This window comes from Ustilago hordei (assembly GCF_900519145.1).
Source record: "Ustilago hordei strain Uho2 genome assembly, contig: UHO2_contig_03, whole genome shotgun sequence".
Lineage (NCBI taxonomy): Eukaryota > Fungi > Basidiomycota > Ustilaginomycetes > Ustilaginales > Ustilaginaceae > Ustilago > Ustilago hordei.
Window position 1 is genome coordinate 2277135 of NW_024545288.1, and position 23384 is coordinate 2300518.

Sequence of the window (23384 nt, forward strand, 5' to 3'; positions counted from 1 at the left end):
CTCACACTCTTTCGTTCAGTCTCGATATCAACTAGCCCAACATGAAGCTTACTTCCTCGTTCGCGGCGCTCTCGAGCATCATCGTCATCGCACTCTGCCTTGGAAATGCGCAGGCCGACACGGTCACCACTCCACTTGGCTTGACACAAGTAGACGACAAGGGAGCTCCCATCACACCTCTCACCTACCTCAACCACGAGCCCGCCTCCAAGGAGCTTTCGGATGCAGCCAAGAAGGTCACCACTCCTCCACCCATGATCAAGCAAAAGCGTCTCGTTCCATCTGCAAGCGACCATCTCGAGCCCTTTGTCAAGCAGTTCACCAGTCAAGGTATCTCGATTCGTGAGCTTCGCAGCAGTTGGATCCCATCGCTTCCTTTGTTGGGTGCGCTCGATAACGAGGGTGACCACACCAACGCAAAGCCTCCTGCCGAGGTCCCTGCTGTGGAAGTGCCCGCGGCTCAGAAGCGTCTGCTTGATGTGCTCAAGTCACTTGACCTTCCCGACAGCGGCAGAGTGATGCCTGCCAACCAGCAGACTCTTGGCCAGCGCACTTCTCACCCTCTCAACCGCCGTGCCGATGATCCTCTCAACCTGAACATCCTGGGCAAGAAACCCACCGAGCTGCTCCCTAAGCTGCCCACAAAGCGTGACGACGCCTCGGGCATCAACCTTTTCGGCCACGAGATTCCCCTCGACGCCATTGCCCTCCCCTCTCAGAAGCGTGATGACAGTCCCGTTGAGCTTGGATTGAAGACCGGTAACGAGCAAGACATGGACCGCGCCAAGTCGTTCCTCGGTGGTTTGCTGCCCATCAAGCGCGACACGATCTCACCCGAGAACGTCGACCTGAGCAGCGTCAAGGGTCTTGGAGAGGGACTCGCTGCCAAGGGTGCTCAAAGTGCTGTTCCCCTTGCACTTTCGCCAGTCAAACAGGCCGCCAGCCCGGCTGTGCAGGGTATCAAGACAGCCAACGCCCTCTGCACCTCGTTCGGCTGCCAGCAAGCTATTCAGGGCGCCGTCGCTGGTGTGACCAAGGAGTTGCCCGTTCCTGTGCCCGTTGCTCGTGCCAACGGTTTGCTCAACAACGGTGCCTCCGTCTCTGGTGTCCCCGTCAAACGTGGTCAGGACCCTCTTAGCTCGACTGTCCTAGACACGAGCGACGTGGTTCGTGACAACATCCTTGACCTCAAGACCCAGGCTGACAACGCTGCCGGTTCTTTCGTCAAGAACATGTACAGCGAACACGGTCAAATCGAGACCAAGCGTGCATTGAACTTGCCCAGCTACAGCTTGTTGCCCGGCTCGGGCCCCGAGGCCAAGGAGGCTATCGAAGATGCCAAGAATGTGGTCGACTTTGTCGGCTTGCCCGTTCGTCTTCCTGGCCTCAAGAGGATGGCAAAGATCGTCAAGCGCAGTGCCTAAGTCTCCTGTTAGCCCTCACTGACCATCATCGTCCTCCTTGCCTGAAACGACCTGCTAGTCGGCTTCATTAATCTCATCTAGACTCTGCCACGGGTTTCTGTCAGCATTCGATTCGCCTCTTGGCTACATCAGAAAAAAAATCACATCCAAACACCGACGATTGTCCGGGCCGGCTTTGTACCTTTTTTCTTTTTCTTTCTTGACTTGACTCCCTTTTGCTTCCGGATGAGCTGTGGTATCAACAAGCCTTGAATGTAAGCATTGCCGGCAACTTCCGAAGCTGACATCGTTTGGTCGTGTGAAGGCAGAACGACAGAGGCGAGGCCTTTCCGACTTTGTGAATGTGGGAAATGGCCACTGGATGTCGTGTGTCGTACTGTCGCTGTCGCCAACTGCTGCTGCTGCTTGCCGCTGAGTCGAGGTCTGAGTCCTCTCAACGCTTCCTTGGCTCAGGCCTTGTGGAAGGTCTTTGTTTGCCCCCTCCCAATTCCTTCTCCATCCTCCCTTTTTTCCTCCGTTCCAGTTTCCCCTTTCTCGTCATCGTTGCATTCACCTTCCTTTCAGCTAGTGGTCGTCATCTTTCTCCTAGAATCAGTGGGAAGTCAGCCTTCTGGAAGTTGCGGCGCTGTCTTCGTTGCCTTTGGACTTCGACCTCGACGCTTCCTCTTCCGTTTTCTCTCTTCCTTTTCCTTTTCTTCATCTCTTTCCTCACTCTCTTGGTTGTACGCGATCTCTAGCGAGATCGGTTATCCTCGATCTCTGATCAGATCGGTCCTCTGACCAGATCGGCCCTACCTGATCTCCGATCGGATCGGCTTCGCGTCGTCCTTTAGCGTCACACTGGATCGTAATCTTCAGCAATTTTATATTAGTGAGAAAGTTGGGGTCGTATGAGGTCCCGATACTGGTGATCGGGGATGGTCTAAGTACAATGTCACTACTTTGTTACAGCAGAAACATATACTAAATTGACCTTAGGGAATGTGGCGAGAGCCTAGTGCTCTCTGTGAGATATATATACATGTGAGCAGCACAAGCCAAAGGTGGGACTGCTCCTACTTAATGATCTAGCCTGACAATGAGTGAGACTTGGTTGTACCCAATCCTCAACACACTCAATTGTCCCTGATCTCCAATCTCATCGCCCTAGTGTCACTTGTTAGTGTCATCACTGGATCATTACTTTCAGCACCCCCTCTTGATCCAGTATGCTCCTTTGACACTATCAGACTGAACAGCTCCCATATGTGCACCAGCATTGACATCATGAGTGGCTTTGTCAATATGTCAGCAATATTCTCGCAACTCTGGACTGGGGCAATCATGAGTCACTGACTAGCCACTTCATCCTGCAAGAAGAAGTGAGCAATATCAATGTGCTTTGTCCTCTTGAAGTGTTGTGGGTCACTTGCAATGGCATGTGCTCCTGATGAATCACTGTACAGGATTGAAACATTTCGATTGAAGGCTAGCTCACCCTCTCGTGAGTAGATGGTCGTAGTTCCAGCGCTCACGCATATTCCGGTTGTCAGCGGTGTTTGTTGTTGGGTGGGCGAAGCAGAGATCTTCATGCCCATTGAAGAGCACAGCTCACAGAAGGCAGCAGACCAAAGTTCACCCTGGTCCACCCGGACCTCAGACAGTCTTTGATTCTTGGTGGCATGAATTTTGGATAGCCACCAGGCTGCTTCCTGATATGCGGCCCCTTTGTGTGCTAGCCCTTGCACCCAAATCATACTAGAATGGGCATCATGAATGATGAGCACAAATGAATATTGGGTGGCACTGTGTAGTGGACCCATGATGTCCATTGACACCAGTTTGAGTGGCTTATTGATCTGCCAAGGGTGAGCAGTAGTCTGTGTGATTGCCTTGCTTCATGTGCAAACATCACACAGAGTGTCAGGGTGGATCACTGGGGTTGAGGGTATGTCATGGAGGTTTGTAGCTGCTCTCATCTGTAAGATTGCATCATGACCTGCATGCCCCAGTCTTCGGTGCCAGATGCTGGCTTTGCTGCCAGCCCTGAGGGAATGCTTTGTGCTGGTTGCCATTCTTGTCACAGCAAAAGCTAAGGAGATGGCTGGCTCAGGCATGGTATCATTCCATATGAGCATGGCAGCAGCAGGGTAACTGTCTCCAGTCGTTGGCACTTGAATGGCATGGCCATGCTTGTCTTGGACTGTGACAAGTTCATCCTCAAAGGTCACTTTCCCTTTGGCACATGTGACAGATTTGGTCCCAATAAGGTTTGTCACCAGATTGGGAACCAGTAGGCAGTCCTGGTATGTCATTCACTCCCATCACTGCATCTTGGGACTAAAGCTTAGTAGACTAACTGTACCTCCCATCTTAGATGCCAAGAGTTGCCCACCATCAGCAGTAGTAATACTAACTTTATGTTTCATTTCTTGCCAACCTTTCCCATAGCAAGCACAATTGACCATGACACAGGAAGTGCCAGAGTCAAACACAAACAGCACAAGCCGAGGTGGTAAATCAATTGGTGCCAGCTCGACCTCTGTAAAGAAGGCCAAGACTGGCACTGCATCCTATTTTTCCTGAGAACCTGCAAGTGGTAGTACAATACATGTTTTGGCATGGCTTTTGGGTGATACCTTACTCCTGCTTTCTTTCCAGCACACATGGGCTACATCATTGGGACAGTGGTTGGCTGCATGACCTAGTTCGCCACACACCCAACAGTTGACAAGGGTGGCAGCCTGCAGTGCAGTGAGTTCAGACTCCTCTGTCACATGGCAATGTCCTGTGGGAGTGACTTCAGCAGCAAGTTCATAACACTGATGTAGGATGTCTGATATGCTTTTGGTGGTTTGTTCCCTGCCATGGATCTTCTTGTGTAGGATAAACACAGAGTTGAATAAGGCATTTCGATCTGAAGGGAGTGCTCATTTAAGAATCCTGTAGTGGTAATTTGGCTTCCAGGGGTCCTGTAAATACTTGTGCAGCCCTGATATGTGAGCTTCCCACTTGACAAGAAAGTCATATGTGTGGCTCCCTACTTGGTCCCAGTATAGGTCAAGGGTCACTGCAGACAGCTCAAACTCTTTGACTGTAGAATGTACTTTACATTTATTCACTGCCCAATCGAAGAGGTCTACAGCAATAGGTATCGGTTTGTCTCCATGCTCAGTGAAGTATTCGATATGTAGCTTATTAGAGAAGCTCCACATGAGGATTGAGCTGAGTATCGAATCAGCATCCTCAAATGTTGTTGATTTTTGATTGAGTATGTTTCATGCAAAAGGAATGATGGATAGCATTGCAAAGATATTATGTCGCCATGCATGCACAGAGACCACTCTCGGGTCAAGAAGGTTGTGTTCATCCCACTGCATCCTTTCATTCAAGCTTGAGAGGGTCTTGAGGTGGTGGTTTGTGATAGCGCTAAGTTCAGGAGTGGGTCCTGGAGTAGCATCACAACTGATCAAATGACAGCAAGTGGTGCTGCTCACATCAGAGATGGGAGTGTCAGCTCGAAACAGCATATCCATCTTGTTGATGTCAACTCTAATTGGGCCAGGCATCTCTGTCTTAGTATGATGTTGTTGCTCAAATGGGCCCTCAATCTTGAAGGCAAGAATGTGACCAGTGTTCCATTCTTTGTTGGCGAGGAAGTTATTTACTCTGGTTTGCATTGCTTTTCCTAGTTTGATTTGGCTTGGGAATGGGCCTAGGTCATGCATTCCATAATACAGTTCACTGACACACTCAATCATGATGGAGAGAGGTGAGATGACTTGTTTGTTGTCACCAGTGATGGCAAATTTTAGAAGACTCCCCTCCTTTGGAGTGTTGGGTGTGCCATAAACTTCACCAGCTATCATATGATTGAATGATTTTGAAGCATTTTTGGTAGTCATGGAAGGAGGTCTTCCATCAGACTAATGAAGTCATCATAGAGGGAGTAGTTTATGTCAGTCATCATTGAGGGTGAGTTCAAGGATGAGGTAGGGCTTTGTGTTGGGCTCATAACCTGAGAAAGTTGGGGTCATATGAGGTCCCAATACTGGTGATTGGGGATGGTCTAAGTACAATGTCACTACTTTGTTACAGCAGAAACATATACTAAATTGACCTTAGGGAATGTGGTGAGAGCCTAGTGCTCTCTGTGAGATATATATACATGTGAGCAGCACAAGCCAAAGGTGGGACTGCTCCTACTTAATGATCTAGCCTGACAATGAGTGAGACTTGGTTGTACCTGATCCTCAACACACTCAATTGTCCCCAATCTCCGATCTCGTCGCCCTAGTGTCACTTGTTAGCGTCATCACTGGATCGTTACTTTCAGCAATTAGTAGTCGTTCTGTTCGGAAACTACGTTCAGAACTGCTTAAACATATGCCAGAGAGCATGCCCATCACGTGTTAATTAGTTTAATTAGTTAGACCGGGACAAACTCGAGAGAAGGCCTCTATTTTAGAATATGAATAAATAGACGACGATCGTCGAGTCTGGCACCCGCCACCTCATTCATCCGTCTCTGGATCCTCCTCCTTAGCCCTTGCGCAAGCCTCGGCGTTGTCGACGTTCACTCGAACTCTTGGTAACGCATAGCAAACTATTCTTTGCACACCACAAAGGTCTCACATCCAAGACGGCAATCAACACTTTCAACGTTATCAAGTTGTTGCATATAGTGCAGCTTGGCTCAATTCAGCTCGGGTCGCACTTGCAACCGTTCATCCCAAGCTTGTTGGCCTCAGAGGAGATAGTTTGCTCTGCCACATCTCTAGCGAGGTATTCGCATCGCCGCCTTGGTTTGACAATCGCCCCACGTTAACCTCGAAATCGATCAACTACGTCGACTTTCACGCCCCTTTGCTCGGCTTCAGCAGAACCCAAGGTAAGTTGCAGAACGCTAGGACCTCCAGCGTCCATTGATTCGAGCACCCTGTGGTGAAGCTTCTGGCATACTTGAAGCAGCACAGCTACAAAGAAGCCAGGTCGAGCAATACAGTCACAAACAGTTCAGATGCTGCAAACCGTAACGGAAAACATTAAGGGTCACGCTAAACCCTTGGTGGCGAGTGCGGCTGCTTGCATCGCGAGGTTCATGTTTGTGTTCTGTTTATTTTTTTTATTTTTTTTCTTCTGCCCGCCCGATCTGTAACACAATCGGGTCCCACGTGAGATTCTCATCCAAAAATGGACGGCAAGCATTGCGATTTCACCGAGATGCGCAATGGTGTCATAGTCTGCTCGGTGGGGTCACCCACATCGCTCAGTCGCCTTTGGCAGCACCTTTTTCTAGGTTTGGCCTTCTTCGAACCCCGCAACGCTTCTGCGCCGTCCAACGCTGAACTCGTCTTAGGGTCGCTCAGTATTTGCTTGGTGTTGCAGTTCGTATGTCGTTGGCGTTCGTAGTTCGACTTTCGGGGCAAACGGTCTGGAAGAGTTGCTACCCGAATTTAGAAGATTCTCGGCCCTTACCATGCTCCACTCTCTGCAACAGCAACCGATGTCAGCATAGTACGTCGTGGCGTTTGCTCTTCTCCGCCTTGCATGCTGCCTGCCTATGGCTTTCCGACTGCTTTCAACCGGCTTCGTTTTCCTTCTATTCCGAGAAACGGTTCCAGTCTCAGCTTCGGCCCAGTTTTATTCTTGTGCCTTGTCCACTTGCCACAGGGTCTAGGCTTCGATCTTTCCAGCTTCATCTCGAATTCACCTCCTGCTCGCCCTTGCCACCGTCGATCAGCCACTCGCTCACTTTGATGCATGAAACTGACTCTTTCCCCTTCACCTTGCTTTTGCAATCTCTCTTCACACCTCACATTCTTCTGTTCACATTTTAAAACCCTCCACACCCATCACACTCTATACTCACTTGGACGGTCTCTCACGCTCCTTCTCTGCGACGCTCCTCTTCACGGTTACGGTTCTTTGGATCAACGCTCAACTACGTTTCTAACAGCCCACAACTCTGCATCACAGCTTCGGATTCACATACGCACCTGAGAGCTTCTCAGCAGCTCTGTTCTTGCATGCATATCTCTACAGCACTTCCGTTTTCGGTCGTGAAGTTTACACAAGCTGCCGGCTTTCAACTCGTCCATCAACCAGGCCTCTTTTAACATCGACTATTTCGATCACCTTAACGCCAGCAAGCTCGCACTCTCATCCTCAGCCTTCCCTGATCAGCTTTACGACTCCAACCACATCTGTTCCTACGCCTGATCGCTTTCTTCCTCATCATCGCTTCCACGTCAACCATGACACACAATCCAGCTAGCTCGCAACGTCCATCTCGTGCCGATCCTTCACGCAAACAAACGCTCGCGGATCCGGATCGGCGCACCGTCAGCCCGGCAGGTGCAGCTCCTTCCATCGACAGACCCGCCCAGCACTCTGCACGGCACGTTGCAAGTCCACCGCCAGGACAATACACGAACTATCCATCTGGCTTTCACAACGTCCCGCCATCACACCATCATCCCGGGCAGCAAGCCGGCTCTGGGTTCCCCGGCTACGGCTCATCAGGCCCAGTCGACGGCTACGGCTACGCAGGTCCTCCCTATCATTCGAGCCGTCCCAGTGTTGACTCGCATCACTTCGCACGGCTACCACCTGGTCGCGCCAACTCGCAAAGCTCTGGATCCGGCTCTGCGCCCTCTTCACACGACGTCATGACCGGTTCGCATTATCCGTGCCACTACTCTCCTTCGTATCCTGCTGCGAGTTCTAATCCTTCCGTTGGTCACGCAGCGGGACGCACGAGATGGGCCTGGGTCCCGATCGAAGTTCCACAAGCTCATCTTCCCGATGATGCCCATCTGCAGTATGCTCCCTATCCTGGAGCTTTCTATCCATCTCCAACTGTTTCGGCCTCGACCAACTCTTCGTCTTCCCACCAATCGTTTCAACAGCCCTACAGCGAAGGCTCGCATCCAGGCGCGACACCCTACGGCATCCAGGCCTCGTCCAACTTCACGCCCTCGTATCCATACCACCCGCATCCAGGCCACTACGGACCGCCACCTGGCCACACCTCACATTCTCAAGGCGGGGCACCTTGTCGAGGCTCCTTGTCTGGATCTGCCCAAGGCGGCATGCCCTCAATCGGTGCACCTCGCGACAGCCTTTCCGGAGGTGGCGGCCGTCGCCAGTCGAACCAGTCTGGTCGACCCGGTAACTCATCACGCAAGACTAGCTCCAACTCGTCTGGCAACAACTCGTCGCCGCACCGAGGTGTTGCACCCTTGCCTCGTCGCCCACCAGTATCTGCGTTCGACAATGAGTCTGGTCCAGCAGATTCTAACACGCTCTCATCTCAGCCGCTCGACCTGGTCGGAGAGGAAGTTGCGCTGGAAGGTGCAGTTTTAGGCGCCGACATTGACGCTGAAACCAACGCTCTCAGTGATGTGACTGCCGCCGAACGGGTCCCGGGCGCCGGGTTGCGGCCCCACTACCACCCACAGCAAGGACCTCGCTCCGACTTCGTTCTTTGGTGTGGCAACGTACCTCAGAATGCCACCGTGGACGAGCTTTGGGAGGTCTTTTCGCGTCTCACTCCCGACGAGTACCGTTACTGGCAGAGCTCCGCCGAAGCACAGAAGCAAGCTGGTGACGTGCTCGCCGAACCGGACGTGGAAGGTCACGGTGTTTTGTCCATTTTCCTCATCTCGCGCAGCAACTGTGCCTTCATCAACTACGCCAGCCCAGCCCACTTGGACCGCGCAGTCAAGTTCTTCCATGGCAAGCAAGTGCGACCACACGATCCACGATGCCCCAAACTTGTGTGCCGAGTGCGCAAGAAGGATGGCGAGGCGCAAGCAGGTGTTGCTGGTCAGCGTGGCCGCGGTATCCATGTCAACTGGCTCAAGCAACAGCGTGAGCAGGAGCGAACCGAGTTGGCTACTGGTGAGGCTCGTCTCAATGATTCAATGTCTCCTAGCTCGTCGACCCGAGTCTCGACAGAACCAATGTCGCCGTCACGAAAGGAGACAGCTCAGGTGACTTCCGGACTTGCCATGGCAGGTTCGTACAGCTCGAGCGGCTCTGCATCCTACACATCCACCAACTCTTCCCTCTTCCGACACCCTGCCTTCCGCCACCGTTACTTCATTCTCAAGAGTCGTCGCGCCGACGATCTCGACAGATCCATCGAGACGGGCTACTGGGCTACCCAGCCGCATAACGAGAACGTGCTCGATCAGGCTTACCGCAACAGTGAGACTGTCTTCCTCATCTTTGGTGTCAATCAGACGGGCGAGTTCTACGGATACGCCAAGATGGCTGGACCTATTCACACATCGACGAATGACGGCAAGGGCAAAGACGAGCAGCGACGACGTGAAAGTCTCTCTTCCATTCTTTCGGCTACGTCCGGCAACCTGCCCCCATCGACCATTCACGAGGCTGCTGACGAGAATGCCTCTGACACAGGTGCTGGTGACTCATCGGCGGCCAGCCCCACTTCCGATGCAAGCACAAAGCGAGGTCATCTCAAGTTGGACAAACGCGACTTCGACACCGCCAAAGGCTTGTTCGGCGCCCTCTCAGTCGATGGGGTTATCGATCCGTCCCATCCTCTCGCCATGATGTCCCCACTTCCGCTTTCCCCTTCTTTGGAAGAGGCTGATGCCTTCGCAAGTGCAGTGTCACCTCAGCGTGAGGACACCATCACCCCACGCCTCGCCGGATCCATCGCACAGTCCAGCACCTGGCCGTACACAGCTACTCGGGGCACCGCCTCCGAGGCTGATTCGAGCGAGCGTCCCAAGCTAGCTTCGACGCTTTCTGCAGATAGACCAGCTTCGCGTGCCACGGCCGAGCCAGACAAGCACGGCATTAGTCGTATGGACATGGCGACAGAGTCGACACAGACCACTTCGAGCCAGAACGACCCACCTTCGCTTGGACCGAGCGACTCAGTTTCCTGGTCATCAGCCGACCCACGCATGGCTGAGCAGATCGCATTGCGTGCAGTGATTCACAATCTTCGTCTCGATGAGATGGAGTCACGCGGACAGGCCGAGCAGCTCGAGAGCCAGCTCCGCACGGATTCAAATGGCACTGATGCTACGGTCACAGTCAAGAAGTCGGGACAAGAAGGCGCGACCGAGGAGCGCGACACGCGAACGCCACCATGTCAGTGTTCGTCCGACTCGTGGGGCAAGCCTTTCCGTGTCGAATGGATCCGCACCGACCCGCTGCCGTTCCAGTGGGTCAAGAAGTTGCGCAACCCCTGGCGCGACAACCGACAGGTCAAGGTGTCTCGCGACGGTACCGAACTCGAACCCGGCGTCGGACGACAACTGCTGGAAGAATGGAACAAGCTCCATTGCGCTGCTTCTGTAGACAGCACTAGGGCAAGCAAGGATGCTCCTCATCCTACCGTTGCTGCCCAACATACAGCAAGTGAGGAAGACGAGTGAGCTAATCCATTACACTGTGGTCTTTCCTAAAAGCTTGCTGCATCTCAAAAATTTCTCGCAGCGTGACGGCCATCTTGGCAATGTCGCTCACGTTCACTACAACTTTTCACGAATCTTGGGTTCTGTTTTTCCACAAAGAAAAAGAAAAGAAAAGAAAAGAAAAGAAAAGAAAAGAAAAGAAAAGAAAAAGAAAAGAAAAAGAAAAAAAAGAAAAAAGAAAAAAAGAAAAAAAGAAAAAAAGAAAAAAAGAAAAAAAAAATAGAAGAAGAAAAAAAAACCTCCAAAATGACATTCTTGCCCTCGTGTATCATACGGTCAAGATACCCGTATACCGTTGGTGCCCAAAGACGATCTGCTCCACCTTTTTGCCACTTCTTCCAGCAAAGGCAAAGAAGAAGGGATCTTCCCTTTTATTACCCAGCCAACACAGGCTGCTGTTATACTCACATCCGCATCCTAGTTTGTTGTTTCCCCTTTCAAACACCCGCATTCGCTTCGCCAGCAAAACAACCCTGCGCGCCTTCTCTCTCATCGATCGATACCAATTTGTACCCTTATACACTGTCTCTGGAGCACACACACTGCATCGCATTTGGGGTCTTTCTTCGCTTATCTCTCTCTCTCTCTTTGTGGAGGTCTCTCTTCTTTGTTTTTTTACTGGTCAATTGTCATCATATACTCGCTGAAAATTGTGCTTCATCGTGTTTGTCATCAATGCCTGCCCATGCCGAAGAATCTCAAAATACAACACTGAGAGTCTACTGAAATGGATAGAACATTCGTGACGGACTAGCAATGATATATATATATATATATGCATGTTGTTTTATAGTGTGGCAAGACTAGGGAATATGGTCTAGTGGTATGACGTCGCTTCCGCATACCAACAGACTTCTCGGTTTAGCGGTTCGGAAAAGCGAAGGTCCGGGGTTCGATCCCCTGTGTTTCCATTCCTATCTTTATTTTTTGCTTGGTTTTCTTTGAACCCGATTTGCACTTTTTTGTGCTTTGTTTTGCTGCCTTCGCTTCTGCTTTTACCAAAAAAAAAAAAAAAAAAAAAAAAAAAAAAAAAAAAAAAAAAAACGGAAGCAAAAAAACTATATTGGCTCTCATTTCTCTCGATGACATAGTCTTTGTTCGTGGACCCGTAGTGCTTGAAGATGCCTATCTGTGATATCAAGACTTTGTGGTCGAGCAATGAGATGGATTGCGCAGCTTTGTCAAGGCTACATGGTTGAATCGGGACAGTTTAAAACTTGCTATCGCCGATCTTCCTTTCGGAACGACGGCAACTTTCGCGGCGAAGACCGAAACAAAAAAAAAACTCAAATTTCCAGAAAGTGAAGCTTGGCCGCCCTCCTTGCCGCTACGGCCTTCTGAACTCCACCATCCTACGCCCCTGACGGGAATGAACAACATCTTCAACATCGCCGCCACCCGAGTCAAAAACGACTGACGGGTTTCCTTCACGATCGCGAACACCATACTCGCCTCCACTTGGCGCTCCTGGAAAGCGATCCGTTCGCCCTTGCTCCACTTCGCCGAGCCTCTTTCTATTGGCTATCGAAGTGCCACACCCCATGTACTTGCACAGCAATACTTGCCACCACCACGCTCTCTGCACACAGCTACCAAAATGCCGGAAGCAGTCCCCACAGACATCACCGTCAACACGGACGTCGGTCCAGCTACCATCCCCGACCTGGACTCTTTCCCACCCACAGGCACCCCCATCCATCCTAAACTCTCCTCATGGGATCTTTACCGCTCCATCGGCTCCCCTCAACGTGTCGTCGCACCCATGGTCGATCAATCTGAACTTCCATGGCGCATCCTTTCCCGCCGGTATGGCTCTGAACTCGTCTATACACCAATGATCAACGCCAAGTTGTTTGCTGACGAAAATAGCAAGAAGAAGAAAGTCAAGTATCAAGAAGTTAACTTTAACAAGGAGTTTGCCGAGGAGGGAGCTACCTCTCTTTCTCTTACTCCTGCCAGCTCTTCTTCTTCAGAGCCTTCCATTTCAGCCGAGGGTAGGTTTAAGGACACAGACCGACCACTTTTTGTCCAATTCTGCGCCAATGACCCATCCACGCTCCTCCGCGCCGCTCAAGTAGTAGAAGACCGCTGTGATGCAGTTGATCTCAACCTTGGTTGTCCGCAACATATCGCGCGTCGAGGTCACTATGGATCATACCTTATGGAAGATTGGCCTCTCATTTTCTCCCTGATCAACATCTTGCACATCAACCTCAAAGTACCAGTTACGGCCAAAATGCGAGTTTACGAGTCCGTCGAGGAAACCGTAGCCTATGCTCGGATGTTAGAGCGAGCCGGAGCGCAGATCGTAACCGTCCACGGCAGAACTCGAAACATGAAAGGCCATCATACGGGTTTAGCAGATTGGAACAAGATTCGAGCGGTAAAAGAAGCAGTAAAAGTACCTGTCTTTGCAAACGGAAATGTGTTGTATCCGCAGGACTTTTACGATGCTCTAGCTGCGACGGGCGCAAAGGGAATCATGAGTGCGGAGGGGAACCTTTATAATCCTGCTGTCTTTATGAAATTCCTTGCTAGCGTTCCGAGTAGGATGTTTCCGAATGCACCAGCTTTGCCATTCCCTTCGATTGTTGCCATGGCACACGAGTATCTTGACATCGTAACCTCTCTTCGCACCCCTACTCAAAGCAGTGCTATTAAGGCTCACCTATTCCGTCTCTGCCGACCGGCTTTGGAGGTGCATCGCGATCTCCGAGAACAGCTGGGCAAGGCTAGATTCGACGACAAGGCAGTTGGCCCAGCAAAGATCGTTACATACCGCCAATTTCTCACGGAGCTCGAACGGAGGTTGGAGGAAGATATGAAGAGCGGTATATGGGAAAAGCAACCTGTCCCACCGCTGCCAGGGTCGGTAAGTCATCTAACGGAGCCAAATGGAGAGGCGGGAAGGCCGGCGTATATTCCTCATTGGTTGGCTCAACCGTATTTCAGGCCGCCACTTGTGCCTGGTGAACCAGGGGGAAAGGAGGCGGACAAGGTGAAGGCGGAAAAGAAGGCGGACAAGGGAGATGGTGGGAAGTCGGCTGAGATGAATGTAGATATACAGATTCAAGGTGAAGGTAAGGTGGCTAGGGGCAGAAGTGGAAGTGCTGAGGCTGAGGGGGAGGGGGAGAAGAAGAAGGCAAAAATAAACGACGACAAGGAGATTGCTCAGATTGCTCGCTAAGCCTAGATAGATTGCCATTTTGTCGGTTCCGGCAATGCAATTTGTCTGAAACACATCTCCTTGATTGTGTGAAGTGCCAATCTTGAATTGCCACAACTCCAGCCACGCTGACCTGAGAGCAGCCCGACTTCAGCAAGGCCACACTGAACACGAAGCTTGGACAACGACACCACCGGCACAGCCAAGCGAAACATCGACGACATTAACGATAGGAAAAAAAAAAAAAAAAAAAGAAAAAAAAAAAAAAAAAAGATTAGAGTAAATGATTGAAAGTCTATAATAACAGTGGGTATCTATCCTCCTCCGCAAACACTCCATGTCGCACACATTGTTCCTCACACCACCGCCACACATCACCCTCCAGGCGCTCATCTTTTGCCAACTCGCTCTGCTCACCCACCTTTGCCCATGGGACCAAATACTTCCCCTGCACCTCCCCACCTTCTGCTCCCACCGCACCCCACAACTGCGTTACAGCGCCTAGTGTCACAGGCCACAAAAACCAATTCTTGACCTTGGTCAACACTGCACCTCCCGATCCGAGTTGGGACTGAATTCCACCAGGATGCACCGAACACACTGTGATGCCCCATTTGTTTGCGGTGGAGAGCTTTGCGAGACGTTGGGCGGTGTAAACGTTTCCCAACTTGCTTCGACCGTAGAGGTGAATATGTGCGAGTTTAGCGTTGGTGGCGTTTGGGCTCAGGGTGAGGTGTTGAGGTTTTGTGACCCATTTATGCGTGTCTGATGCTGTAAGCACTACTCTTGTTTCTCCTGTGACTGTGGAGTTGCGTTCTTGTGCGGACGTTTTCAAGAGGGGAAGTAGGAGTCGGATTAGGGCATGGTGTCCAAGGACGTTTGTACCCCACATCAACTCATACCCTTCCTCCGTTTTTCCTCCTTCCATAACTCCTGCGTTTCCAAACACTAAATCTACCCTGTCTTCCTTCTGTTTGAACTCTTCAACCGCTTTCTTTATACTAGCTAACGAACTCAGATCGCATTGGATTAGAGTCATTTTGCCTGGTTTTGCTCCATATCGGACCGTCCCAGGCTTCAACTCAGCCAGAGCACAAGTGGTCTCGGCGAGGATCGTATCCCGCGTTCGCTCGAGTCGTGATAAAGAACGACCAAAGAGGTACACGTGTGCAGAGGATAGGATCAACTGGCGCAGGGTTTCATAGCCAATCCCAGCGGTGGGGCCGCTTAGGACGACAATCCGATCCAAAAGCAAAGGCATAGAGATGTCCGGGTCCCAGCGAGAGGTCGGCGGCGGGCGAGAAGAGGGGAATAGCATATCCTTGAGGATGCTGCGATAGGAAGCCATCTTTCCCAAACTTTCTGCTCGGTGGATGGTGTCTTCTGGGGGTTGGAGTTGGGAGCTGGAAGTGGTTGAGCGAAGGTTTGGGGGTGTTGGGTATATATATCCTTTCTCAAAAAACCCCGAATCGCAGCCAGCAGAGTTAGAGAGAGAGGTGGTCGATTGGTGGGTTGAGACTAACGATGATGGTCAAAAAGTTAGGGGGTTGTCGCAGTCCAACCAGAAGCCTTTCTTTAGACCCAGACCAACGGTTGGTCTCAACATGCCGCCAAAAAAAAAAAAAAAAAAAAAAAAAAAAAAAGAAAAAGGTCACATATTTAGTCCACCTTTTCACAGCGCAAGCCGCCAACATTACTGTATCATTACACCGGCATTTGAAAACACAAACAAGGAACACGTCAATGCACAGTTACTTCTCACATGCAACCCACTTGGCACACCCTGGCAAGCTCAGACCTCATACAATTTACCACATCTCACACAAATACAGCACATGCATAAACTGTCCCATAATTTTACATATCACCATACATCACTCTAATGCTCAATAGCTATAAGTTGTATTGCCACACTGTCTGATATTGTCTGAAAGCCCTGCTTCTTTCCAAGACTGTGTAATTGATATTGACATGGACTAAAAAAATTGTGCTATGAAGAAGAGCCAATTTTATTATTATTGTGGGACAGTTTATGGAGCATGCTCCCAAATAGTGACACCACTCCATTCCTGACCTTGTGGGCTTTTGACTACAATGTAACTTGCAATGTAACTTGGTGGGCACCTTCATACACATCAAAAGTAGTGATGTGGAAAGTTTCAGCTCAATCAGATGACTGTGAGTGATCCAGCAGCACTTCCAGTCTGACACCATCATATCTATACCATCATGCCAAAAACCACCCCAGAGAGGTGCCAATTGGCACTCTTTCACATCCGAAATGGGGAATCTACCTGTTCAGTTGCTGAGCAACTTGGTATGAGCAAGTCTACTGTGAATTGCATCAGCAAAAGCACCTCCACTGATGTTCCAAAGTCAAAGGGGGGCCAGCCAAGAAAACCCCAGCCTTGTCATGTTTGCTTCCTGGATCACTATTTCGAGCTCAATTCAACCTCCACAGTCAGGAAAGCATGTAATGCACTGCAGGAGACATTTCAAATCAAAGCATGCCCAACCACAGTAAGAAAAGCACTTCATTACTGTCATTACAAAGCATGAAGGTTAGTGAAAAAACCACAGCTACTCAAGAGACATTACAAAGCCCATTTCAAATTTGCTAATGAGCACAAGGACATGACTGTTGAAGATTGGAAGAATGTGGTATGGTCCGATGAGACAAAGATCAACTTCTTTGGACCAGATGGTAAGCAGTTCTGTTGGATTAAGAATGCCAGCTTCAACAGCAAGCTTGTCAGGCTGACAGTCAAGTTTGGCAGCAGCTCCATCATGATCTGGGGCTTTATGATGTGGGAAGGGGTGGGAGGTATGTGCTTGGTGCTGGGTTCAATGAATTCAGACCAATACATTGATATCTTGAATGACAAGTTTTTGAAAACAATGTCAGATTTGCAGCTTCAGCATGCATACACTGACATCATGTTTCAGCAAGACAATGACCTGAAACACATGTTGAAGAAGACAATAATGTGGTTGGAAAGCAATAGCATTAAGGTTATGCAATGGCTGGCACAGTTGCTGGACTTAAACCTGATTGAACACCTCTGGCACCATCTCAAAATGTGACTTTCACAGTATAGTACAATTGCAAAGTCCAGGGATGAACTGCTCAAGAGATGTGAAGCTGAATGGACAGAAATCACTCCAGAGACATGTAGGATGCTAATAGAGAGCATGCCAGACTGCATCAAGGTGGTTCTGAAGGCCAAAGGAGGGAATACAAAGTACTAAGGTGTTGTCAAGGAGTGCTCCATAAACTGTCCCACAATATAAAAAAAATTGGCTCTTCTTCATAGCACAATTTTTTTAGTCAATGTCAATATCAATTACACAGTCTTGGAGAGAAGAAGCAGGGCTTTCAGATGATATCAGACAGTGTGGCAATACAACTTATAGCTATTGAGCATTAGAGTGATGTATGGTGACATGTAAAATTATGGGACAGTTTACACGCGTGCTGTATCTTTCCCCAATTCATAGATCGCATTACCATCCCCACCAGTCAATATGCAATCCAAGGATGGGGCTTCAGAACCGCTGCGTACCCTCATACCGACGAAAAATATCCTCACAAGCCCCCCTCATCTCATTCGCCATCCTAAAAACCTCCGTCCCTGGCCTGTTATACATCAAGCTATTCGCAAACATCAGATTCAATGCCCTCTGCAACTGTTTCGCTGTCCCAATACTTCCTTCCTTTATCTTCGCTTTGATCGTTTTGATATCCAGAGGCTGCCGAATGAGTGTGTAGTAGTCTGGAGCATCGGCTTCTTTGATAGGAGCATGGAAGAGGTTCCCGTGAGTATGATTGGAGACTTCGGTGAGAAGCATGAGTAATACTTGGGTTTGTTTTCGTTTCGCGGCTTTCTCTCTTTCCGATGCGGCGGGGGTTGGGGTGGGAGTGGGAGTGGGATCGGGTTTAGTGCTGCGAGAGGAGGGGCGGCGGAGAGGGGTTGAATGAGAAGCCTGCGGTGGTGTTGGGGAAGGTTTGCGGCACGGAAGAGATTTTACTTGATCTTCTTCTTCGTCGGAGGAAGAGGAGGATGAGGAGGAGGAAGAAGGAGAGGAGGAGCTGGAGGAGGAATCGCTGTCCACTTCCATTTTTTTTTCTGGTTCCTTCGTTTCGCTTGTGGATGGTTTGGCGGACTCTGCTGCTGCTGGTGTTGCTTCGGTGGCTTCTGCATCGGGCTTCTTAGCTTCAGCGGCGGTTGGGACGGGAGCGGGAGAATCAACACCAACCGCAGCTTCTGCTTCATCTTCGCTATCCATGTCTCCTTCTGATGATGGTACCTTGCGGGTGGGATCGGCTGTGCGGGCTTTCTTGATTGGTGAACCGGTTTCTGAGCTGGCTGTTGCTTTGGGTTCCGCTGATGCTGCTGTTGTTGAGGACGGTGCAGTGGAAGATTGTACTTGCTGCTCTTCGTCATCGCGTTTGCGCTTACCAGTACTAGCACTAGCACTGGCAGGTGCAGAAGCAGCTGTGTCTGTGCTGCTGGCCGCCTTTGCTTCCCCTCCTGCCCCTGCTGCCGCCGCCGGTGCTGGTGGTGACGTAGCTGGTGTTGTTGCTGCAGGCTTCTCCACCACCTTCGCCTCTTCCGCAGGCTTATCCGTCTGATCCTTAACCACGACATCTGCAGGTGGCGCTTCATTCTCCTTTGTCTTCTCCACTGCTTCCTCCTGTGTTGGTTTCGCTGGTGTAGCTTCTTCAACCGCTGTTGTTGCTGTGACCGTCGGCTGCTGTGTCCCTGTCGCATTGGCATCACCTTCAGCCTGAGCGCTGAGCTCCAAATTCGTCTCTGTCTCAACAACCTTCTCCGCTACCTTATCCACTTCTGTCTGCAAAGCACTCGTCGCCGCCTTGTCATCTTGCAAAGCCTTGACCGCAGCTTCGGTAGCAGCTGTTGCTACAGCTTGTTCTGCTTCTTCGGTTGTCATCTCCCCTCGATCCGCAGTGCTTGCATCTGGTGCTGTTGCTAGAGACTTATTCGGCAGCGGCAAAGAAATACTTGGCGCACTCGGCAACGCAGGCGCTGCACCAACTGGAACCTTCGAAGGTGTATCATCCAGACTCCCTCTCCTCTCCCCCTTCTTCCCCACCCCAGCCCCCATCGCCACAGTTACCTTCTTCGCACTATCCGGGGTACCAACCAGACTCTCCCCCCTCACCCTACCCCCTTTACCCTTCGCACTCTTCGGCGTAGTCGAAGCATTCGATCCGGGAGTCATCACCACCGACTGCCCTGCACTACCCGGCGTAGAAGGCGGCAAAGGAGGTCCATTCGCGAGATTCTCCATCTCCATCCTCAATTCCATCTCCAATCTCGCATCCGCTTTACCGCTCTTAATCTCATCTATCTCCTTTACTAAGCTCTTAAACTGCTCCTCTTTCTCCCGTATCTGCTCTTTGAGCTCCTCCATTCGTTCAGCATACAATAACTGAGCTAGAGCGAGTTGTGAGCGTCGATCTGTCCGCGGTTGCAGCCCTCTCGGTTCTTTTGGTTTCGGAGTGGTGGGAGTGGTGGGAGTGGTGGGGGCAGGTTCGGGTGGAAGTTCGTCTTTGCCGAGGACAAGACCTCGTTGACGCATTAGGGCGGTCCATGCACGTTCGCATTCTCGAGTACCGAAGATTCGGCCCAAGGTGAGTCCGGCAACGTTGGCTTGTTCTAGTCGAGATTGCTGACGGATGAGAGGGTGGGAGAGGAGAAGAGCGGAAACTCGACCCCAGTCGGGTGGGGAGGTGCCGATTTCATGGACGGCTTGGGCGAGGAGGAGTTTGTCGCGAAGGGAAAGCCTGGCTAGGGCGGAGGGTTGGATTGTGTATGGGGATGGGATTACGGGGTTCATCGTGGGCGAGGACTACAGCCTGAGAGGAGGCCGCCGGGAGTGGATGATATTAAGGTGTCAAGCTTGAGGGTGTGTTAATGTCGGCATCAGCTGGTGTGGGATGTAGCTGTCGCGAATCAATGCCAGCGTCGACTACGCTATTTGCCGGCCAGTGGGGATCGCGGAGACCACAGCGCTATATTTGGTCGATGCCGGAGGTGGCAGTATAGGTAAGGCAGGCCGATAGAGCGCCCGTGTCGATTGGATGGCTGCAAGAGGGGCGACGATGATGATGGTGATGATGGATGGTGGTCAAGGCAACAACTTTGAGATTTCTACAATCTCAGGAACAAGTCGAGTTGGTGCTAATCGACTGCCCGATCAACTCTCTTTGCCCGATTGTAGTCGCAGTCGCGTGAAGGAAGAAACACACGCACGCTCAGATCAAGACACTTTGCTCTCAGTTCTTCGGTAAAAAGCTTGATTCATTCTTGTTCTTCCCGACACCAAACGGCCTTCCTATCGTCCCTCCTCTATCACCTCCCCCTACTCACCACCTAACGCTCGCATCCACCCAGCGCCAGCGCTGATCATACTTGTGCGCAACCACCACCACCACCACTGTTCGCTCACACCCAGCAAAGAACCGCATACATTTCAACCATGTCCAACACGAAATCAACCCCCAATAACAACTCCTCCACCCTCACCCCCACCGCTGGGGATAAATACGAACAGAAAGATGAAGCATACTTCGGCTACTACTCTATGCTTTCCCATCAAGCCCAAATGCTCCAAGACACCGTTCGCACCGCAGCCTACCAAAGAGCTATCCTCAACAGTGCCTCTCGCGATTTTGCAAATAAGGTTGTCATGGATGTTGGAGCTGGTAACGGAATTTTAAGTTTCTTCTCCGCACAAGCTGGGGCGAAAAAAGTATACGCTATTGAAGCTTCGAATATGGTTCAGTGTCTACAGAAGGTTGTGGATGCTTCTAAATCTTCCAGGGAGAAGGAGGAGGTGGAGAAGGAGAAGGAGGTTTTGGAGTTGATGGGAGCTAGCGAGGGGAGTTTGGGTGCGAATGTGGGGTTTGGGACCACCAATCCTACTCAGCCTCGAAATGGGTGGTTGGAGGGGAGACTAGTCCCAGTGCATTCTAAAGTGGAAGACGTTACAGCGAAAGATTTAGAAGGGCTCGAAAAAGTGGACACAATCGTCTCCGAATGTCTCGGAGTCCTACTGGTCCACGAGAGAATGTGCGAATCTTTCCTTGATGCTCGAGATCGATTTCTCTCCCCTAACGGCTCCGTTTTTCCTTCAGCTGGAACGATCTGTTTAGCTCCATTCGAAGACAAACAATTGTGGAACGATACAGTGAACAAAGCCAAATGGTGGCTCAACTCTAATTTTTACGGTGTTGACGTCGCCCCCTTTGCCGCCCTAGCATTTGAAGAAAACTTCAGTTCCCCTGTCGTAGGCGTATTCCCAGCTGGTTGTTTGCTCAGCGTTAGCAGCGATTATGTGGTTGACTTTGCTACGATAAGTAAGGAGGAGTTAAAAGAGTTTACGATTCCAGTGGAATGGAACTTTGGTCAAGCTGCATTGGTGCATGGTTTGGGCGGTTGGTTCGACTTACATTTCAACTCCCAGTCTACACCCGAGGAGGGAGATACAGCAATGACAGAGGGAGAGACAGAGGGAATGTCGCTCGAAACAGCATTAAACACCATTCAATCCGCCTCGGCCAATTCGGCGCTACCAACAATCCTCACCATTGACCCAACCACATCCACCACAGCAGCAGGAACAGGAAACTTTATGACAACCTCCCCTTATGCCGAACCAACTCATTGGCAACAAGTCCGTTTCCTCCTACCTGAACCTCTCGCAGTCAACCGAGGCCAAAAACTCTCGGGTAGCGTACATTGCAAAGTCAACGATCAACGATCCTATACCATGACAACTCATTTGCAATTGTTGAATCCAGATGGAACGAGTAGTGATAGCAAAGCAACAAAGAGAGAGGCGGTCTGGAGGTTGGATAGACAGACTTATTCTTGGTCGTAAAGCACGCGAGCACAGGTACAAGTTCTTTTCAAGAAGAGGACAGGGAATGCGATAGATACAATGCTAATGCTGATTTGCGTTGGGTATGCAAGATGCGATTGTGACTGTGGATCTGAGTGATAGTGAAGCTTTTGTGTGTGTTGAGGTGTGCAGATGCAGAAGGGGGCGAACAGAGAGGGCGTCGAGAGCAGTGGCCACCTCGGCACTGTCCCGAAATGACCGAAAGGCTTCTTAGGCCACAACAATTAGCGCTGTGGATTGTCAGCTCCCATGGAAACTTCGACTTGCCATCAATCGCTTGCTGATATGTAGTTCCGAGGGTAATTGGTGCCAAGTAAAGGAGGGGTCTGCTTGACGCTCCAACCTTCGCTGAGCTAGGTTCCGGTCTCGCTCGACGAGATTGCGCGCTTGATGCTACACATAGATTCCGTACAATGACGCCTCGTATTGTGCAAGGAAAGTGGTCGGCTTTGCTGAGTAGATGATTGCAGCGGTACTTCGGAATATAAATCTGGAGCGTTCCTCGTTGCTGCGTTCAGATTGCGTTTCGCCATCATCGACGTAGTCAAACAGAGCATCTTGACCAAAATGCCCGGAAGGAGGAGCTATATTCGCGGGTAGGTTCAAGTTGCTGAGTCGTTGAGCGAATCAGGTCTTAATATATTTGCCAAACATAATCAGCACGCCGATGAGAAAGACAAAGGCGTGGAAGGCTGGGTGGTTGACTGGACAGGCCATTTTGCCTTTCGACCCAGTAGCGTTCTTCGTACCAGCTTTTCGCTATAAGTTAATGGTGTCGTGAGTGAAGATAGCGATGCAGAAGTCTTGATAGTAGCGAGTGTCGGTCAAGCAGCTGTGAAGATACGGGCTGAGAGAAGATGGTTGATAAAGAAAGGAAAGGAACCAGTCAATGAATAAGGGGTTGGAAATTTAGCGAACAGTACAGCTGAGCTAGGGTCCACGGATCTAAGCGAACTGTGCAGCTGCTCTGTGTGAAATTAGAGAAACGTCGGAGAGGTGGAGATGGTGGTGGTTCGGAAACCTCAACATTGTCAACGACTAACTCGGGTTTCGGACTGTGCATTTCGGAAAAAGAAAAAATAGTCACGTGACGCGTTTGTAAGATTAATAAGCATGAGCTCACCAACCCTCACTATTGCCCAAAAAAAAAAAAAAAAAAAAAAAAAAAAGGGGCTTCGAGCAACACACCTCGCCCTCACCAGAACGTGCGGATATGCCAATGACTTGGGCTTCATGGCGTGAGATGAAGCTTGCTGCTGTCACATAAGGTTCTCACAATCGAGGTGGATGACTGCTTCTAGCGTTGGGCTGCAATCTTTGTAGTCCAGAGCTTTACTTATTTTGTTTCGCTAGATTACCAAGAGACGTGCCGATGCGCTTCATCGACAGGGTCGGACCGCTTCTCATCTCATCATTTGTCACTAC

At 50.5% G+C, this 23384-nt stretch overlaps 8 protein-coding genes and 1 non-coding gene across 9 annotated transcripts; 5 read left to right on the forward strand and 4 right to left on the reverse strand.

Moving 5' to 3' along the window:
• Positions 1-41: 41 nt before the first annotated feature.
• UHO2_02269 (uncharacterized protein) lies at positions 42-1424 on the forward strand (the record flags this gene model as incomplete). Its single annotated transcript, XM_041559706.1, has 1 exon — positions 42-1424. One exon carries the CDS (start codon positions 42-44, stop codon positions 1422-1424), a length of 1383 nt encoding a protein of 460 aa, XP_041415640.1.
• Positions 1425-2752: 1328 nt separating this feature from the next.
• UHO2_02270 (uncharacterized protein) lies at positions 2753-3226 on the reverse strand (the record flags this gene model as incomplete). Its single annotated transcript, XM_041559707.1, has 1 exon — positions 2753-3226. The coding sequence occupies one exon, from the start codon at positions 3224-3226 to the stop codon at positions 2753-2755; it is 474 nt and encodes a 157-aa protein (XP_041415641.1).
• Positions 3227-4681: 1455 nt separating this feature from the next.
• Positions 4682-5308, reverse strand: UHO2_02271 (uncharacterized protein; the record flags this gene model as incomplete). Its single annotated transcript, XM_041559708.1, has 1 exon — positions 4682-5308. One exon carries the CDS (start codon positions 5306-5308, stop codon positions 4682-4684), a length of 627 nt encoding a protein of 208 aa, XP_041415642.1.
• Positions 5309-7660: 2352 nt separating this feature from the next.
• Positions 7661-10825, forward strand: UHO2_02272 (uncharacterized protein; the record flags this gene model as incomplete). Its single annotated transcript, XM_041559709.1, has 1 exon — positions 7661-10825. The coding sequence occupies one exon, from the start codon at positions 7661-7663 to the stop codon at positions 10823-10825; it is 3165 nt and encodes a 1054-aa protein (XP_041415643.1).
• Positions 10826-11670: 845 nt separating this feature from the next.
• Positions 11671-11775, forward strand: tRNA-Ala(CGC). The gene has a single exon. It is a non-coding gene; the product is annotated as a tRNA-Ala (tRNA).
• A 686-nt stretch (positions 11776-12461) lies between these two features.
• On the forward strand, positions 12462-14051 carry UHO2_02273 (uncharacterized protein; the record flags this gene model as incomplete). Its single annotated transcript, XM_041559710.1, has 1 exon — positions 12462-14051. One exon carries the CDS (start codon positions 12462-12464, stop codon positions 14049-14051), a length of 1590 nt encoding a protein of 529 aa, XP_041415644.1.
• A 274-nt stretch (positions 14052-14325) lies between these two features.
• UHO2_02274 (uncharacterized protein) lies at positions 14326-15378 on the reverse strand (the record flags this gene model as incomplete). The annotated part of the gene is made up of 1 exon (XM_041559711.1): positions 14326-15378. The coding sequence occupies one exon, from the start codon at positions 15376-15378 to the stop codon at positions 14326-14328; it is 1053 nt and encodes a 350-aa protein (XP_041415645.1).
• A 2198-nt stretch (positions 15379-17576) lies between these two features.
• On the reverse strand, positions 17577-19892 carry UHO2_02275 (uncharacterized protein; the record flags this gene model as incomplete). Its single annotated transcript, XM_041559712.1, has 1 exon — positions 17577-19892. The coding sequence occupies one exon, from the start codon at positions 19890-19892 to the stop codon at positions 17577-17579; it is 2316 nt and encodes a 771-aa protein (XP_041415646.1).
• A 747-nt stretch (positions 19893-20639) lies between these two features.
• Positions 20640-21938, forward strand: UHO2_02276 (uncharacterized protein; the record flags this gene model as incomplete). The annotated part of the gene is made up of 1 exon (XM_041559713.1): positions 20640-21938. The coding sequence occupies one exon, from the start codon at positions 20640-20642 to the stop codon at positions 21936-21938; it is 1299 nt and encodes a 432-aa protein (XP_041415647.1).
• Between the last annotated feature and the right edge of the window lie 1446 nt (positions 21939-23384).